The 20503-nt window shown below is 38.5% G+C and overlaps 2 protein-coding genes across 2 annotated transcripts; both read left to right on the top strand.

The window, feature by feature from the left end:
- The first annotated feature begins 2003 nt into the window (after positions 1–2003).
- On the top strand, positions 2004–5776 carry ccr7 (chemokine (C-C motif) receptor 7). The gene is made up of 3 exons (XM_085912510.1): positions 2004–2016; positions 2822–2871; positions 3649–5776. Exons 1-3 carry the CDS (start codon positions 2007–2009, stop codon positions 4708–4710), a joined length of 1122 nt encoding a protein of 373 aa, XP_085768636.1. The 5' UTR covers positions 2004–2006; the 3' UTR covers positions 4711–5776.
- A 4632-nt stretch (positions 5777–10408) lies between these two features.
- Positions 10409–20471, top strand: LOC147056302 (tensin-4-like). Its single transcript, XM_085912508.1, has 12 exons — positions 10409–10661; positions 11643–11919; positions 12867–13141; positions 13230–13316; positions 13483–13614; positions 14030–14122; positions 15375–15452; positions 16155–16214; positions 17385–17556; positions 17629–17697; positions 18575–18604; positions 18743–20471. Exons 1-12 carry the CDS (start codon positions 10409–10411, stop codon positions 18873–18875), a joined length of 1659 nt encoding a protein of 552 aa, XP_085768634.1. The 3' UTR covers positions 18876–20471.
- The last annotated feature ends 32 nt before the right edge of the window (positions 20472–20503 follow it).

Genomic DNA, 20503 nt, shown 5'->3' with positions numbered 1-20503 from the left:
CAAATGCAAATTTATGCAGTTAATGCAATTCGTAGCTAGTGACTATAAGAATTAAATTTCTAGGACTCTCGAACTAACAACGCTAAAACAAAAAGAGGCAAAGGTAGATTGATCATTGAGTAAAATCCAGATAAACCTGATGAACTATCGAGCGAGGAAGCCCGCTGACATATTGAACTATAACTTAACAATTAACCCTGAGCAAAAAAAAATCCATTTTAAATTGCCCAATTAAATATTATACCCAATGGTTAATCCAATTTCTTCCTCTTTGGTACTGGTACAGCTCATTCTCAGTGGGGCAGACAATAATGATATTTTATTTTCCCTGCTTTACTTTGTCATGAGGAAGTGGGTAAAGATAAAAGCAGCTTGTTCTGAGTTCCTGTGTTGACTACCTTACAGTAGGCCTGGGTGTGGACCACCAGTGGAGTGTTATGTGAGTAAGCATACACTTTCCACACTCGCTGGAGCAGTGAGCCAAATTATTGTTGTAGACTAAAAAACATAAGGAGTTCACATTGAATGACACGAGACTAAACTGTAAATGTTGCTCGGTGTCATTTTGTTACTTTGGTGCCTAATGCATTGAGTGATTCAATTATGTGAAACCTTAAGCAACCAATACATAGCTGATCTACAACTGTGCAATTGATTCATTGAAGTACCAACTACATATGCGTACATGTTTATTAAGATGAGATCAGATGATCTTTATTTGACTACTTATTGTGAAGTGGTAGACTTTTGATTTGGATTAATGTCAAAGTGTATTGCAACGTCTGTGTTTTGTACTTTGTGGTTAGTGTAGGAAGACGTGTAAGAAAAAAACCCAACAACAACCACAGTTACAGGTGATAGTAGGTCATCGGGTAGTTTTGGTTTGCCTTCCTTTCGGTGCAGAAAGACCGTTTTTATTTGAATACAAACCACCGCTGCACAATGTCAGTAACACTTGACTAATTTGCATCATACTTGAACTTACTTAAAAAAATATTGAACTTGTGCTCCATCTTTGTTTGGTTGTTTGTTTGTTTGCACTCTGGGAAGAGGTACAGGAGCCTGCGCTCCCGCACCACCAGACTCACCAACAGCTTCATACTCCAAGCTGTCAGGATCCTGAATTCTCTCCACCCTCGGCTGCATAACGTCCTGTACTTTAGCGCTATATTCTGGCTGTCTTCTGTATGCACGCTTATTTGTCTATTTATTTATTTATTGTTTATTATTTGGGTTATTTGCTTATTACTTATTTGTTGCTCTTGTCTGTTCGTTTTTACTCTTTGTGCTGTTTGATGTGAGTGTTGTGTACTGTCTAGTCACCGTGGGACGGTGGGAAACGTAATTTCGATCTCTTTGTGTGCCTGGCATGTGAAGAAATTGACAATAAAGCTGATTTTGACTTTTGACTTTGCTTCATTTTCCTCCTCTTATTTGTCTATTTATTGATTTATTGTTTATTTATTTCGGTTATTTGCTTATTACTTATTCATCGCTCTTATCTATTGTTTTTACTCTTTGTGCTATTTGCTTGTATGTGTTGTGTGATGTGTCTAGTCACCGTGGGACAGTGGGAAACGTAATTTCGATCTCTTTGTGTGTCTTAACGTGAAGAAATTGACAATAAAGAAGACTTTGACTTTGATAAATCGTTACTGTACTCATTATAACTTTACCCAAAAAGATAGCAGTTCTTCTCACTCTATCTTGCTGTTATTGATCACATTTAATGATTTTTATGTTTACATGTAATGACAATTATTTGTCAATCGTGCTGCTTGAGCAGGGCACTGAGTTTTACATAAAATGTAGATAATACCTATTTAGTAAAGGGCTGTGGTTTCTATATTTATTCCACGATACATGTACATGCCATGATACATGTGGTGCAAAGGTTTCAGTGATTTAAATGTCAGTTCACTTTTTTTTTTCTTCTTACCAAAGAAACCACATGTCACATATAAAAAGCAGTTCTTTAGTGTCTTCACCGCCTGCATTCTGTCAACATGTCATGCTGTGAGTAACTCAATTCTTTATTATTCTATATTACTATGTTATATAGTACATGTTATTTTTGTGAACTTTCATCATATAGGGAAGTTAAGAATATTTATAAGGATGTTACGAAAATGTTGTTGATCTTACAAATAGTATTTATTTCCAGACAAAAATGTCAGATTTCCAAAAGTTGAATAGCTAAAGAAAAGTTGTTGTTTTTTCAAATGTTTTATTTATTTACTATCTGGGAATATTGTAATATGGAAAACCCAAATCCATTTATCTAAAACAAGTTATCAAAAGGTAAATCATGTTTCATTTAAATTGTACTACAAGTTTCTGTCGACTATTGCTCCACTGACAAAAATCTCAGTGTAAAAAGTTGAACCTATTAAAAGGTTAGGTAAACATGATTTCAAAAGCTTTTCTAAATGACAATGCAACTTATTTATGAAAGTGTCTTCAATGTCACATTTTTACCAAGAATGGGCTTTTTTTGGATTATGTTCATCAGATTATTACAATAAATGCACAATGTACAAATACCTCACAGAATTCTAAAAACAATTATAACAAGTTAGTAGCTTTGATGAGGTGAACAACATAGTATGCTCACCAATACACGTGACTACACTACAGGAAAGGCTGATTGAATTAAATAACATTATGGCAAGTGAATCTTGAACTCATAAAATAAATGAAATTTAAGTAGTGTTGTCATATTTTCAGTAAATTGAGCAGAGTAGGGAACGTTGCATGATAGAATCCCTGTTGATCATTCATGAAATTGATGGTAAAAATATGCTATACTTTATGTTTTCAGATGTTCAGATGTTTCTTCCCCTTTTCCTCATATGGCTGATGATTTTTAAGGTAAGACACATGCCAAACAAAACAAAAAAATAACACCAATCATTTCTCACTGCATTTTTGTTTGGGGCGCACGTAACCTCATAGGTTCTGGTTTTGTATCTTTGCATTGACATTTCTTTGTGGAGTTTGCATGCTTTTTCTTGTCTTTTTGCCGGGACATTTCCTCCAGTATTCGGAAAACCTGCAAGAGAGAATAATTGACCCATTTTTATTGACAAATGTTCATGGCGCTGTAACATGATAAGGGGGAACATTACTATAATGATTATATTAAAATATATTGCACACAAAAGTAGTATAACAATCATGCCTATACTTAAAAACTACTAATTTTCGGACTATAAATCGCTCCTCAGTATAAGTCGCCCCCCCACCCAAACTAAGAAAAAAAACGCGACTTATAGTCCGAAAATTACGGTAAATAGATCTTAAAGATTAAAAATGCTAAATTGAAAGTTACTACAATTGAACATTTTCGACGAGGGGAAAAAAAAATCCAATTGAATCTCCTCAAGTGCTGTCTTTGGTTGCATGATGATCATCGAGATCCAATGATTTCATGTGTTCATTGCTAAGATCCCTGTTACCGGATACCACTAGAGGGGGCCTGCGTACCAGTTGTAGTCCGTGCACCACACTTTGGGGATCACTGCTGGAGAATTTATTATCCATCAACTGTTAGTCGCTAACTAACTACAGTAATTCCCCCGATTACGAAAATGTGTGTTCAATAACATTATATAACTTTATTAATCATGTAATATGTTTTGATTGCAGCCTTGTTTATGTCAACAAGAAGAAAATGTGACAGACTACATGGATTTAATCTCCGATAACTTTGACTATAGTGGCATTCCTCTGATCTGTGAAAAAGTGTCTAACCGTCAGTTCCGCCAGTGGTTCATGCCAACCTTCTACTCCATCATCAGCTTCACAGGACTGGCAGGAAACCTCCTGGTCATCCTTACGTTCATCTACTTTAACCGCCTGAAGACTATGACAGACGTGTACCTGCTCAACTTGTCATTTGCTGATTTCCTCTTTGCATTTTCACTTCCTTTTTGGGCAGCCAGTTCCATGGCGAACTGGATGCTGGGCGTAGCTATATGCAAGATCATGCATGGTGTTTACAAGATCACTTCCTATAGCAGCATGTTCCTCCTCTGTTTAATCAGTGTGGACAGGTACTTTGCCATAGCCAAAGCTGTTTCTGCTCACCGCCTTCGCTCCCAAGCGGTGTTTTTCAGCAAAGTGTCGTCTGTTATTGTTTGGATTCTAGCTCTGATTGTCTCCATACCAGACATGAAATATACCACAGTCATCAATGAAACCTGTACACCTTTCTCCAGTACTTCTGACCCCCTTCGAATAAGCATCCAGACAAGCCAGATTGTTGTCGCATTTTCCCTCCCCCTCTTGGTCATGAGCTGCTGTTACAGTAAAATCATCCAGACCCTTTGTAAGACTCAAAACTTTGAACGCAATAAGGCTATAAAGGTGATTCTCATTGTGGTTGTTGTCTTTGTGGCCTGTCAGCTTCCCTACAACGTGGTCTTGTTTTGGTACACACTTGTCATTGCCAACGGAGGCACTACACAATGCATGTATGAGAACAACCTCCTGTACGCCATTGACGTCACTCAGTGTGTAGCATTTCTAAGGTGCTGCCTCAACCCCTTTGTGTATGCCTTTATTGGTGTGAAGTTTCGCCATGACCTTCTGAGGGTACTCAAGAAATTGGGTTGCATAAGCCAGGAGATGCTCTTCAAGTATACCCATAGTAGGAGGAGAACCTCTGCCGCCTTAGACACCGACACCACCACCATATTCTCACCCTAAGACAGCGCAGCTACAACTCCCTCCCACACACCTCTGAAGATTTACTTCTGCCAAAATATTTACAGGTGGCCCTCACTTCAGAAAGGAGATCATGGTGTTGATGTAAATTGAATTTGTGCATTAGTCTCAACATGCTGTTAAATCCAAATTACAGTCAATATTTTTGTATTGTTATGAAACACCCTTCTAATGCAGGAAGTATAAAATCTGCAACAGCAACTTAAATTTACTTCGCATAACTGAATATTGTTGAAATGTCTTATGCCGGTTGCAACCCGATGACCCTATATCTAGTTGTATCTAGTAAGTGACTGTATGTGTTAGGGTTGAATAGATTAGGTTGATCATATTATGTTGGAATGTAATCAGTAATAATTAACCTAAGCTTGTCCTGTCTTAACAAAGGAGTAGAACAAAGTGCTAAGATCCTTTGCACTGATTGACCATCTTAACAAAGGAGTAGAACAAAGTGCTAAGATCCTTTGCACTGATTGACCAATTGTAGAAGACGCAATCAAAGTTGTTCTGTCTACTCAACATCGTAAAACATCCCCCGCTATGATGTGATCAGAGGCCAGGTGTTTCACCCCCACCTTGGCCACCACACATGTAAATTGTCACCCCCACCCTTCTTCTCTCAATAAATACTGTCTTGCATGAATGCAACGGCAGACTTTGTTCGGACACTGCTGTGTCTACAGCGACGAACAAATTCTCCACTTGCAGAATTTGTTCGGACATTGTTGTATCTACAATGACGAACAAGTTCTCCACGTGCAAGTGTTCAAAAGGGCATACTGTCTCCTGTGTGTTTCTTGCTCTATAAGTTAGAGTCGGAACATCTCTAACAGTATGTATGTATGTTTAGGCTTTTATCCCTGACTAAATTTGACTTTGACTTCTATGATAAGATTTTGTTGCATGGTATTTTTGACTTTTGACGATTGTTTTTTTTTAAACCTAAAATGTGTGCATTGACTGACATTGTAGCGTTTTACTATATAAATGTGCTTCAAATGTGCTTTATTTGCTGGAATTTCTCAGGAACGCCATCCAATTCATTAAACTGGACAAATAGTTCTATGACTAAGTTAAATATTGTATGCTTTTCTCAATACCACAATGAATGAACTTAGTGTTTGTTGTGTAAGTCAATTGTTAGGATTGGCACATTGTGCTGAAATGGAGACCCTGGGCCAGACACGACAAGGCGATAAGCAACCAAAGAAAACTTTATTGAGCCAAGGGAGTACAAAAAGGCATGAAAACACTATCCGATAAACAAAAAGAACCACAACTGTGACAAAGGCAACACACAAATACTGCAAACAAAAAGAGGTGGCAAATCTCACAAGACTAGTCAACAAACAAAATTAAAAGTAAACTAAATCTGACAGATATGTACGGAAGAGGATTAGGGCCAGTGAAGAAAAAAAAACGAGGGGTGGCAGGAAAGTCAGAATTCTGACTTTATTCTCAGAATTCTGACTTTAAAGTCAGAATTCTGACTTTATTCTCAGAATTCTGACTTTAAAGTCGGAATTCTGACTTTATTCTCAGAATTCTGACTTTATTCTCAGAATTCTGACTTTAAAGTCAGAAATGGGGAATTCTGACTTTAAAGTCAGAATTCTGAGAATAAAGTCAGAATTCTGAGAATAAAGTCAGAATTCTGACTTTAAAGTCAGAAATGGGGAATTCTGACTTTAAAGTCAGAATTCTGAGAATAAAGTCAGAATTCTGAGAATAAAGTCAGAATTCCGACTTTAAAGTCAGAATTCTGAGAATAAAGTCAGAATGGGGAATTCTGACTTTAAAGTCAGAATTCTGAGAATAAAGTCAGAATTCTGACTTTTTTTTTTTCTTCACTGGCCCTAATCCTCTTCCGTAGATATGGTTAGATGTGTACTTAACAAAGAAAATAGTAGGACGTACATTGCCAAGAGCACTGAAGGTAGATACTATCAACCAGAACTGAGAAAGAACTGCCTAGTTCACCATGGTAACTTGCAGGTTGTGTTCTCAAATTTAGATTCAATTGGCTGTAAAAGTGCCACATTTTCACAATCCTCTTAATCTCAATTGAAATGGTGTCGCGATTTGTGGACATTTTACTGGATCTTGTCGTTTTGGTTTTGATTAATTTTCTTGGAGAGGTGGCATCATGGCCTTTGATTTAGTTTTTGATGTGGACTTTGATTTGTTTTTGATTTGGATTTTCTTGTGTCCATGTCAACGTCTGCCTGAAGTCGGCCACATTTGCACATGCATGCCAACGCACAGTGCCGTAAAATCCTGAGCTGTCACTCGCCTGCAATTGGAATCGATTACATTTCTGTTTTCAGCATCTGTGTGAACAATTGTGTCGAAACAATATCAGATAATTGAATGATTAAAATGTTGAAAATAAATATCAAACTTTGGTTTTGCACCGCATTCTATTGAATGCTACGTGAAATGACACTAGAAATTCGCCCGTTTACATAAAAGGATGAGCGCCTGGGTTAAAAAAGCCAGTTGCTGACCGGGATCACAGTACCACTTAACTCTGATCGTGTTCAGGCTATGTCATGCAAAAAAAGCCTGGCTATTTTGAGCTTCCTTAGTAGTATACCCCCTAGGTGAGGCGTTGGAGACACCGCCTACAACTGAACACCATGGAGACTGGAAAAACACAAGACACAGAAGTAAACGAATGGTCCAATATGGGAACATAACAGCAATAAATGGCAACAACTTATTTACACACTAATGACATAAATTTAGTCCTGACTGGGGCAGTCACTATCTTTTTCAGGGAGAGTTTGGTGTGATTTCAAAGAACTGGAATAAAACCTGCAAACATTCGTTTGAAAAACTGTATCGCCTGAGCAAATCCAGTTTTGAAGGCCCTCCATGACAAACAATGTACTTAGGATTTCTGTTTCTAGAAGCTGTGCCAAGAGTTTGTCTCTGTGTGCCCTGCGATTGGCTGGCAATCTGTTCAAGGTGTCCCCCTCCTACTGCCCGATGACTGATAATAATAATAATAATCATAATCATAATCATAATCATAATATAATGGTAATAGAATTTTGTGCTTCTAACATTCCAAATGGTCTTCCTCTTTGACCAAGAGGCGTACTGACATCCAGGAATTCTAAAAATGATCTGAAATTTGGACTCGTTGAACCACAGAACAGTTTTGTGCTTTGCACCATCTCAGTTAAAATTGGGCTCAGAAAAGCTGGGGGCATATCTATGTGTTAATATACAGTAGCATGGCTTTTTACTTGTTTTTGTTGATGTTGCAAAAAAAAAAACCACATTAACTGACACTGGTTTTCTAAACCAGGGGTCCCCAACAACCAACCCAAATAGGTACGAGGCGACAGCGGAGAAGGCGTTCCTGAAGTGACTCTCCGATCTGATTGGCTTCAAGAAGAAACGGTGATTTCAATAGTGTGAGAGTCGCCAACGCCTGCAATCGAGGTTCTGAACTTTAATTTGCCATTCATAAATAATAAATACTCAAAATAAAAAACAAACATGAACTAAAATTTTAAGCAAGGCAGTAAAGTAGCAGTAACTCTTCCATTTGGAACTACTGTGCATGTGTGGACATCTACACCCCTAAAATGACATCATAACTTTATAGCTGCAGGGGTTGGTAATCTAGAGTTGCTGATAGGCTCACTGGGAAAAGGGTTGGCACTTTACAATAAAAGCATAAAGTCCATATAAAGTCCAAGTAAAAAAGGATATATCAACTTTGCACATTTCCTGTTCTAGAATCATCACAAGAGAGAAATAAGGTAAGGCAACTTTAAGATTTATAAATGAACACAGAGACTACAGGTATTACATAACGATCATTTTGAGTACAGATATACCTTTTTGTGTTGAGCACTTAGACTGATCTGTAAAGATCGTAAGAAAAACAAAACAATCACTGCTTGATTATTATAAATGCTGACTTTTAAAACCAACTTGTTACAACTCCCTAGGATTAAAAAGTGAGGTTTGAGCTGTTTATAGGTATCCTCACAAAATCTGAGAATGTTTTTTTTTTTTTTAAAAAGATGAGGTGAAGACATACTTCTTAAATTTCCAAGTTTTTTGTTTTGTGGAATGCATTTGTGCAGTCATGACAAACAGCAGTATATGCCCAGTGACTCACTGAGCACCACTCCTTATCTTGAAAGGACCAGTGAGACATATTATGAGTTGGACTGATGATTCCATAGAATACACACCTTTCTTCTTGGAGTTATTCATGCTGAACTCACAGAAGGACACTATTTGCTCATAATTAGTCAATATTCACCGAGTGTCTGGTCTTTGCTTATGTGGCAACACATGTTGGATAGCACAGTAGGGTGCAGCAGAACCTCTGAGGTGGAACTTTGGTCAACATCCGACTTGGTTGAATAGTTTTTCAACATTCCCACCTGTCAAGTATAAAAAGAAGTTAACTGAAATTGAAACTGTTCATATCAAAACTCTTTCTCATAGCCCCAGCTTGAATTATGAATGATAACTGGACAATGCAAGGATGGCCTCTGTCGCAGATGCACCTGAGGGCTCTATTGGTATTATTTTTTAAATACATACCCCAGTGAGGATAAGTGTTTCAGACAATGAATGGATGGATACATATATATTTTCCCACATTTGTGAGAAGAACCCCTGCAAAACATGTAATCTGTTAAAACCAAGCGTAAAGTGCAGTCTAACTTTGCACATGGGTGGAGTTTTCTCTCTGTAGATATTTTCATAGATGGGCACAGTCAGAAATGGGTTTGGGCCAATTTGAGAGTGAACACAGATAACTTGAAGCGGCTTCTCTCATTCCCTTTAAATTCATTGCAGGTGAAGTACGTGGTCTACAAGCATAATGGACTTGCTTAAGAGTTTGGCGCAAGCAAAGTACGTTTACGTATAAGGAATTGCAAGATCTCCACTTGTAGATGACATAAAGCTGTCATTGTAAAGTGGGGACTTTGACGCCGCCTTCCACCTTAATTGTGCGTTTATATACTAAGCCCCCCCTCAGTATATCAGTGGAGCGCAAATGTTGTCTGCCTGGGCTTGGATCAAATCCACTAAAACCACTTTACACCAAATGCGTCACAACTTAGACCTACTTTTAGTTGCTCTAAGGTCTAAACACTTTTTGCCATCAAATTGTCAGATGCGGCAGTTTTTCCACTGAGCGCAGGTACGTCTGTCAATAAAAATAAACCCCTGATGTTAACAAGTGACAACGTGCACATTAGAGTTGGAAAAAGTGTTACTGATTGACAAAAAAACAAAAAAAAAGTACTTTCTTTGATTGTGATGTGATATGATGAAGTCATGATACGTATATAGTAAATACTGCACATATAACATTTAATCAATGGGAAAATATATTTCATTCTCATTTAAAAGACAATTACATATGTATAACAAAAACAGGTAATCATCACATTACAAGAACCTTCGAATTCATATTTGTGTCTGAAATAAACAATAAATTACTAATACTAACATAAATGATGCGTTTGGATGTTTTGTTTATTACATTATAGACAGTCTGCTTTGAATAATGGTGTGTGTAAAATGTGACTTTTCAAAAGTCTACCACAATTTATAATACTTGGCCAGTGTAACGGATCTCTCTTTATTGTGTCCAAATCTTTAGTTGTGCTAAAAGATTGTGAGCCCTCCTTCTAACATGATGCCGAACGCTGAAGGCATGTCCCATATCCTTCCCAATCACGTTCTGAGAGTGGGTCAAACTATACGTCTGGACTCAGAACAGAAGACAGTGACTCCGTGTTCACGGCCAAGCAAGCCCAGCAGTCACCTTGGCGACATGGATCTGGACATTTCTCTTGATAATCTCAACCAGCTAATGTTTGAACTGGATCCAACCTTTGAACCGATTCAGGCCGACAAAAAACACCCGTGCATCAGACCAGCTGCAGGTAAGGTATGACGGCATGCAATTAAATCTTGATCAAAGTTTATAACAGTGCAATAAAGCAATATGTGGGTGTGCTGGAGCCTATCCCAGCAGTCACATATGTCATAATTAAATGTCACATATGCAGTAAATGGTCGTAATAATATAACACTGAGATCAACAAATTGCAGGTTCAGTCAAACACAGCAGTCAAAAGATCCTGCTTACCAAATCTTCAATGTTTGATTTGTTTTTAGGAAAATGCACTCAGCCTTTAGGAGTTTTTTTCCCCTCACAGGGAAATTGCACCAATTCAGGTGTTCTGGGATTGCTGCCCAGACTATTATGAGACACACCCTCAACCTCTCAGGTTACTCATACAAAGAAAAGTCCCATCAAAGCCCAGTAGTGGTTCTCTTCATTTTCTGCCTTTGCCCATGTTGCCTTTAGTTTGCAGCTACATATGTACTATAGGTTGCAAGTTCATTTCTGTGGTCTGGAAGCAAACACTTACAAAGAAATAACCTGAACAATTACCAGAGATGGTGAAGGAGTAAACCTTCATGTACTAAACACAGGATTTCCTGTGTACGTACTGTCACCCAGCAACCATCATTGTGTGTTTGACTCCTTCATGTACGTATATGAGTCATTTGTTATGGCTGCATGAGTTTGGCTTTTTTTTTGTTTTGGAGTGAACGATCTGAATCCATAGTTCCACACATTGTGGTAGACATAACCTGAACTGAACTCAAACAAGTTAGAACTTCTCTCCGATATTGTGACACAACAGCAAAGCTAGACAAATTAGAAGTGCCAGGTTGGATTACCCTGTGCTGTGCAGGCAGGTACCTGCATGAGAATTTGTGCGTGTACACTAGCCAAGCCCCATAAGTCATTATAAAACAAAACATTATGCATGAGCTTGACAACAAATGTTTCACATTCACATTTTTTTTCTGCACGAGCCCTTTAACTGCCAATGTTTTCATTTTTCCTTCAGCAGGATACTGCTCCTCACCCACAGTGTCTCCCAGTATCCCAATCCCCAGACCCGTCAGTGTCAGTTTCAGTCCCTCGGGCACGCTGGTCTTTGCTGACTCCCCCTCTTTTTCCCGGCCTCTACTGCCATGTGGGGGTACACCCAAAAGAAATCCCCCAATGAGGCATGACATATCGTCTTCTCAAGGGTCCCTTCGCTTGTCCTATTCAAATAGGAACAGTGCAGCCTCACTACTCTCGACATCAACATGTTCAGATACCAGCTACATCCTGGGCAGGTACAACTTGTTCACTTGCTTTATAAACAATCAATACAATTACAAAATGAACAACCACTTGCATAAATTTGCATTAACTGTAGAACGATAGAAATTCTCACTTGTATGTTATGTGCTGTATAGAACGGCCCTGCATTGAGTTTGTCCTCAACTTACAAACACTAGGTTCCTAGAGGCTGTTTTTAACTCATATTGTTTGTAAGCTGAAACATCGAATTTTGTTTTAAAATTGAAACATAATAATCTAAATATGTGTTCCCTATAGCAAAAGTACGGAAGAGGATTAGGGCCAGTGAAGAAAAAAAAAACGAGGGGTGACAGGATTCTGACTTTTTTTTCTCAGAATTCTGACTTTAAAGTCAGAATTCCGACTTTCTGACTTTAAAGTCGGAATTCTGACTTTAAAGTCAGAATTCTGAGAAAAAAAGTCAGAATCCTGTCACCCCTCGTTTTTTTTTTCTTTAAAGTCAGAATTCTGAGAATAAAGTCAGAATTCTGACTTTAAAGTCGGAATTCTGACTCTATTCTCAGAATTCTGACTTTATTCTCAGAATTCTGACTTTAAAGTCGGAATTCTGACTTTAAAGTCAGAATTCTGAGAAAAAAAGTCAGAATCCTGTCAACCCTCGTTTTTTTTTCTTCACTGGCCTTAATCCTCTTCCGTACAAAAGGGAGGAAAATGTGAAAAAAAATCTGAAAATACACAAAAGTCAATTGTTTGGGTCGAAGCATATTTCGAGGTTGTGGGTGGTAATGCCCCCGTGACAGTCCTTCTCACTCCGCCAGCGCTTTGCTTGTATCAACAAATGTTTGTAATTCAAATGTGGACCAGTGTAAGTTGAGGACGACCTGTACGTATACTGAAAACTGTTCCTAATATTTCGACAGTTCCAGACTCCGATATCATGACATGTACCTACTGCTCAAACATTCTTTCATCCTCACAGCACCCTGTCTTTGGCCAGTGAAGATGCAGAAGTTATCGGGTCATTCGTCTCACTCAGTGATGGGTGCAGGACAGGGCAATCTATGACGCAAGATGGGTCAGATAAGTGTGGACAGGAGATGCCAAGCAACTGCTCAATGAGCAGTCCTGAGCAGTCGCTTTCTGGTTCTTTTACTGATATTCCACTGTTGCTCATCAATGGCGTACCACACCGGGACAACAAGAAATCTCCTACAACGGATGACGAAGAAGCACAGAAGCCATTTGTTCATCATGGTGAGTTCCAGGCATTGCTGTTGTGTCTAAAGTCTTTTTAACACTTGACTCCATGAAATCAATTCGTTGCTTATTTCCTGTTCCGAAGGCCATTTAGGTGGGAATCAGTCATCAATGAAATTTGTTATGGACTCTTCAAAGTTTTGGTTCCGTCCGCATATAAGCAGAGCAGAAGGTGAGTCATGAACGAGGGATGAGGCACATCTCAGAAAACAAAATCACAGGATTATGAGTTATGCAGAGTATTTTTTATTTTTACAAAAGATAACATACCTTAAGATAACTAGTTTACAATGCAATGCATCATGTAATAACAACATAACATGTTTGATCCACCTCAGCTGAGGCCTTTGTGAAGGACAAAGAACCAGGAACATTTGTGGTGAGAGACAGTACTACATACAGAGGAAGTTTTGGTCTTGCCATGAAGGTTGACCATACAGTAACTGGTTCTTCAGCAACTGCAGATATGGGTAAGTTTGATTTGGGGCCTTGTGATTGTTTTTGTATCACATTCTCAAATGTTAAAGCTGCGTTTTGCCCACCAATGCAATTTCATGTCAATTATTAAAACAACTTAATGGGTCACTTACCTAACCCAATTGATGGGTAACTATATAAAAAAAAAATACCATGTTAAAAAAACAAGATAATTGCTACAAATAATTGCACAATGAATGAATGAAATAATGAATGAATGATTGAGCGGACAGATGAATGGATGAACGGGTGAATGAATGACTGGATGAATGGGTGAAGGAAATAATAACAAATCCACTAATCATAAAGCAAAGCCTCGGGCTCAATTGTATTAGTTTTATTGGTTCAACTGAAATGACGAGACCAGTCTTCATTGATCCTGATGTATTTTTTGTGTGTCTCAAACAGGAGAGAGCAGGTCTCAGTTTGTCAAACACTTCCTTATCGAATCAACAGCAAAGGGTGTTCGCCTTAAGGGATCTTCTCAGGAACCATACTTTGGTAAGGTCGACAACACCACTTGCTTGTTAATCTCTCTCTCTCTCTCTCTCTCTCTCTCTCTCTCTCTCTCTCTCTCTCTCTCTCTCTCTCTCTCTCTCTCTCTCTCTCTCTCTCTCTCTCTCTCTCTCTCTCTCTCTCTCTCTCTCTATGACATCCTCATTGTGTACACGGGCGAACTGGAGCCGATCCCAGCTGCCTTTAAGACAGAGACACGGCACACACATGATTTGGTTGCCAGTCACTTAGATGTCACATAAAAACAGACAATTTCCAATCATTATCAAAACTGCTTTTTTCGGTTCTGACACAATAACAGTACTGGCAAACAGCAGTAGCGGGTATTGGAAATTCAGGTCCAGAAAGTGTAGAACCCTGCCAGAGTTTGGCTTTAGGTGTGGTGCTTCCACTCAAATGAATGCAAATAAACAAGCTTGTTTACCTGCCAGTTGAGTTGATGCGCCTGTTGCTAAAGCCAAACGGTGGCAGGGTTTTTAGTTTCTGGATCCAAATTTCTTATTAAAAAGAAAAAGAACATGAACACAACAAGGCGGTCTAATGACCTCAAGGCTCTCCACACAAACCACATTTACCAAAAAGAATACTGTATGTCCTAAAATAATCATCTTGTCTCAAATTTAGTTAATCAGTACAAAATCGGACTGGTTAGTTACACATAATACACATGGCGTATTGTTTTTCAAATTGAAGAGAGACACATTGTCATGTATGACTGGAAATACTGGATGAGTGGACAGGTTAATGGTACCTTCTGCCATCTAGTGGTAAGAAATTCAAATTTTCTGCCTATTTGTCCTTGGCATACACAAACACAAATATGTAGTAAATAACAAAACCAAATCAATGAAATTGCATTGTTTCACATGGCACATTGATGTTTTTATTCGTTTTTATTGATTTGTGCGTGTGCACATTCACGTCCATGGGTAATTCCAAGTATTCGATAAACCCCCAAAGCATGTTTTGTAATGTGGGTGGAAGCCAGAGTAAAACTCTTGCAAGCACACAAGGAAGACGCAAACTCCAAAATCAACTTTAAAAATAATTAAATTATATACAACTCCGCTGGATCCACACTTAATGCGGGGTCACAACTACATACAGTAGGTAGACTCTTTTAAATAGTTTTGCAACACAGTATAGTTTTGCATAGTTTTGTTTGATTCTTTTCTTTATATTTTGTGTGGTTGGTAATGTTGCTGTTTTGGAAATTTAATCTTGTCGTTCGTTACAGGAAGTCTTTCTGCTTTGGTGTACCAGCATACTATTTCCACTTTTGCTTTACCCTGCAAATTGCTGCTCCACTCCCAAGGTAAGAAGTGTGTGTGTGTGTGTGTGGTGCGTGTGTGTGTGTGTGTGTGTGTGTGGTGTGTGTGCGTGTGTGTGTTTGTATGTGCACGTGTGTGTGCAGAAGGCATAGTTAGCATCGTGATTTAAGGCAACCCACTACTCGTTCTCAAGCTGTCGCAAGGCCACATTAAGACATTGTGTTCTGAGATGAGGAGGCAGCCACACATCACGAAGCCACTAAATTACACTTCATGTGCCACCAAGCACAAATTCCGCCTCCCACTGCCTGTCCCTATGTCAATAGGTTACTGTAAAGTCAAAGTCAAAAAAGTCAAAGTCCACTTTATTGTCAATTTCTTCACATGTTAAGACACACAAAGAGATCAAAATTACATCAATCATTTGAGTGGATGCTAGTTAGCATTGGTACCATTGCAGCTCCAGTGAGCATTTTGCTTTGAATTCTTTGTGAAGGCACTCCACACAGCTGTTTGCTGGACATCCATCCATCCATCCATCCATCCATCCATCTATCCATCCATCCATCCATCCATCCATCCATCCATCCATCCATCCATCCATCCATCCATCCATCCATCCATCCATCCATCCATCCATCCATCCATCCATCCATCCATCCATCCATCCATCCATCCATCCATCCAAGCAATAGAAACGTGTTTTTTCTCCCCATGTATTCTTAATTTTGCTTTTCTGTTCATAGGGCAAGGTGGGGAAGAAGATAGAACAGACAAATCATCCTCAGAGGAAAAGAAAGGAACAGGTAAGACTGTGATATTTTATTGCTTTTCAGTTGTGCGCAATCTGTCACAGCTCATGTTTGAGCTTTTTCTGATGTAACTGATTATTTTAGTGCAACCTTAAACTGTGGTCTTAAAAGTGGTCTTAAACTAAAATGATTGGCAATTCTTCATTCCTTATTGCAAATCATCCTTTTAAGTTTTCCGAAAAACCTTGTATTTGAACCCCAAACTTGGAAACACTGAGATATACTTGGTGACCAGTCAGCCACTGTACCTCAATTCCAGCAAGTATAAGATTGAGCTAAAGAACAATGATCTGAATACACAGGGATGAAACATTCGTTTTTGTTCTCAGAAACATTGAAGCTAAATGGCTTACAGGGAACTTAAAAAACGTTAGATGGAAAGTCCTTAGTGGATTGCCGACCATAATACCTACTTGTTAATCGCTGTAAAAACAGTGAAAAAAGTGTTAATCTGGAAACTGATAAAAATGCAGACATGCTTTTAATTTAGCTTGATGGATTGATGGCGTGGTCATGGAGGACTATTTAGGACATCTACCTCATATCTCAGAGATCACTGGGTTAAAATCCGGGCTCCAGCCTTCCTATGCGGACTTTGCCTGTCCTCACAATTTGATTATCTCCAGCTCCTGTACTCTTACTTCCTCCTTTATTCCAAAAATGTGAATGCTGAGATAATTGAACAAAAATATACTTAAATACTTTATACTTAAATAAGTTCATCAAAATTATTTTTTTTACCAGAAGTCACTTTCAGTTCAAACTAAACGGATAATTTGTGTTCAGTAATAAAGCCAATTTAATTACGTATGTTAATTTCAGACCACTTAAAATGATTGGTTTGCTTCTCCTTAGAAGCGCATGCACACACACACACGCACACACACACACACACACGCACACACGCACGCACGCACGCACGCACGCACGCACGCACGCACGCGCACACGCACACACACACACACACACACACACACACACACACACACACACACACACACACACACACACACACACACACACACACACATACACGCACACATACACTTCAAACCTCAAGGTCACACTAGTGGACCTAATGATTGCAACCTCTCTTGTCACAGTTTATTTCACTTAGTGTCATTGTTTTGTGGGGTCGAGAATAACGTGTTGTGTTTTTTGCAGCCTGCAATTTCATCTACCTGAATGCTGTCCCCACTGAGATGTTGACAGGACCTTGCGCAGTCGAGAGGGCGGTCTCCACAACACTCCAACTGCCATCAGGCTCCTTTGAACCTGTCATAGTCAACCTGAAAGTGTCTTTGAAGGGCATCACACTGACAGACATCAACAGGAAGTAAGACGACACACCCAGTCACGTTTGATGTGACATGCGTGTAAAATTCTGTGTGAACGTTTTTTCTTACAGGCAGTTTTTCAGACGTCATTACCCCGCTCACCTGCTTAGCTATGGTGGAAATGATCCAGAAGATCGAAGGTAAGCGGTCAATATAATAATTGCACTAAATACTAGACAAGCAGTGGGGCATGGTTTTCATAGTGGTTATAAAAATCATGTGATGTTAAATCCTAGAACTTGATTCCATAGAAACTGGTGTGACTCAACTGTCATTGAGCAAAACATAACATGCAGACAATGCTTTTTAATACCTAACATTACATCATAGGGTAATATTAAGGACTTCTTTCACAAAAAGTACCAATGTTTGACAAAGTGTCAATGAAACAAGTAACAGTTGGCATGTCCTGAATAATGCACCACATTTTGAGTGATTTTGTTCATTTAGTGCAGCATAATAACCAATACATTTCTTCATTCATATCCCAAACACTTATCTTTATGAGGGATGTGGGTGTGCTGGAGCCTATAACAATACTAATACTTATACTACTACTTCATGTAGGATAATAGCATTAGTTGAACTGCCCGTCTCTCAGCCTTATAATTTGTTGGATATCTAAATGGATTCTGTATTCATGCAGAACTCAGTATATGTGCTTTTGGTCTTTTTAGCTTTTGGATTAAAGCTGATCAGTCATTTTCATTCCCATTGTCTTTTCAACTTACTTTTCCTGTTGTCACAGCATATGTCTATTTCGGTAATGTAAAATAAACCTCGTTAAATTAAGATTTTTGTATTTACAGCATCATTTTTTATTTTATATGCTGCTTATATAGTGCTTGGGTGGGCTGGAACCTTTCCAAACTGACCTTAGGACACACATAGGACACTTTGAAAGTTTGAACTGTAAGGCAAATGTGCTGCCTGTATTTGAGAGAAAAATGCATGGAATAGTTACTTGGTATACTATTGAAAAACTCTTAGTATTTAACCTTTTTTTTATTGTTACAGGTGGAGAAAAGGTTCAAATTTTGGTGCAAGGTATGAGAGTTGTTTTGTGTTTAAAGTGACAGAATAATGTCTGAATTACCCTGCAATTTTAATGTAATTATTCAATGTATTTGATGCTGTACTTTATTTGACATAAAGCCAAATGACAGTTATTGCCTTTGTTTGCAGGATGTTTGGCTTCGTGGCAAAAGGTGTGGAAGCTGGCATGGAGAACGTCTGCCACGTCTTTGCTGAATATGACCCTCTACAGCCCTTCAGCGCAGCTGTCAATGTTATTCAGGCTATCATAGCCAAATTATAGGTGTGCCATACTAAAATAACAGCAAATATTGCTTTGCACAAACTGTTTCAATATTATATATATTTTCACGTTACTACTAATGCAGTGGTTCTTAACCTGGGTTCAATCGAACCCTAGGGGTTCGGTGAGTCGGTCTCAGGGATTAGACAGAGACTCCACTGAGGAGGTCCGAACAAACTTGATTTATCGTGTAAATTCTGATTTGCCAGTATGTCAGTTGTTGTGAGTTCATGCATTGTATTGGTTTTGTTCATTGAACATGGTGATGTTCATGCACGGCTCATTTTGTGCACCAGTAAAAAACTTCAATGTCTTGAATTTAAAAAAAGAAATAAAAAAATCACAAATTCGGTGAAAGCGCATATGAAACTAGTGGCGTTCGGCACGCCCATCAATTTTAAGAACCGCTGTACTAATGCTTGGAGTTAAAGCACCATCACATAATATTACCTTCAAATAACAGCTTTAAAATCATTTTTGGATGGCTACTGGCTTGTAATATGCAGAAGAACTTCTGTCTCATTGTCATGGCAAACCTGGATAACCTACTTAAGCTGTCATAATACAGCTGGAGAAATCAAAACACCTTTTGTGTTTTGTTATTGCTAGTGAGGCCTTGGGTGGATGGTACAAAGCTTGTACACACACGCTAAAATAATCAGACATGTTATGACAATCAACATGTTCTGGGATTGTCTAGCACTTCACTCCAGTGTCTTGGGCCTTGGTCCCTATCAAGTCTTTGTTGGTAAATTAGGAACCAATCTTTACCTGTTAATTTCACTCACATTATTTGCCGCAGTGGTTCATATAAGATTTTGCCGTGCGACAGATAATGAAACAGGCTCGGGCACTTTAGCAACCCTGATAATGGTTAAATGGATAATAGATTGTACAAATATGCCAATAAAGTCAAACTATATGACTAGGTAAGGGAGGGTCAAAGGCAAGATACAAGCCCCACACCCGCCCCACTAATAGGGCACTCAGGTCCCCGTCAGGGAGAGAATGGGAAGCGCAAACCATTTTGAGGCAGTCTTGCTGTAGTTTTGATTTTAAAATATTTCATTTCAACAAAATACTCCTATTGCTTGTTTAAAAAGAACATACTGTACATAAAAGAAGTAAAAATCCCTCAAAATGGGCAACACATGAATAGAAATGTATCATCGTCACCTGTATAATAGGCACATTTGGACTAATTTGTGTATGAAGATACAAAGTATTAAAGACAATTTACAGACGAGAGGAACGTTTGTATGTGACAAACAAAATGATGCTTTTATTAAGGCAACTGCACAATCTCGATAGTGTATAGGCTACAAATAATCTGTGGCAAGAAACAAGCACCTTTCTTGTACAGCATGATGTTTCATGCTGTTTGCGACATGTACAATTCAGTGTTGGCAAGCTTTGTCTTATTGATTGTAAAATATTGTGATGAAAGATCAGAAGGTTTGGAAGAATAAAATCGGAATTAATTGCTAACGTTATCCCGAATCAAAAACAGAGATGCACTAGATGATACTTCTTATTGCACTACATTGTAAACAATGTATTCTGTTATCACTCTGTGTACTTTTTGTCATGATAAATAAACATGTCAGGCTTGTCTCAATCAATGTGCA

This window comes from Syngnathus leptorhynchus, chromosome 5, assembly GCF_054491065.1.
Source record: "Syngnathus leptorhynchus isolate UIUO chromosome 5, UIUO_Slep, whole genome shotgun sequence".
NCBI lineage: Eukaryota > Metazoa > Chordata > Actinopteri > Syngnathiformes > Syngnathidae > Syngnathus > Syngnathus leptorhynchus.
This window is presented reverse-complemented; position numbering and strand designations above follow the sequence as displayed.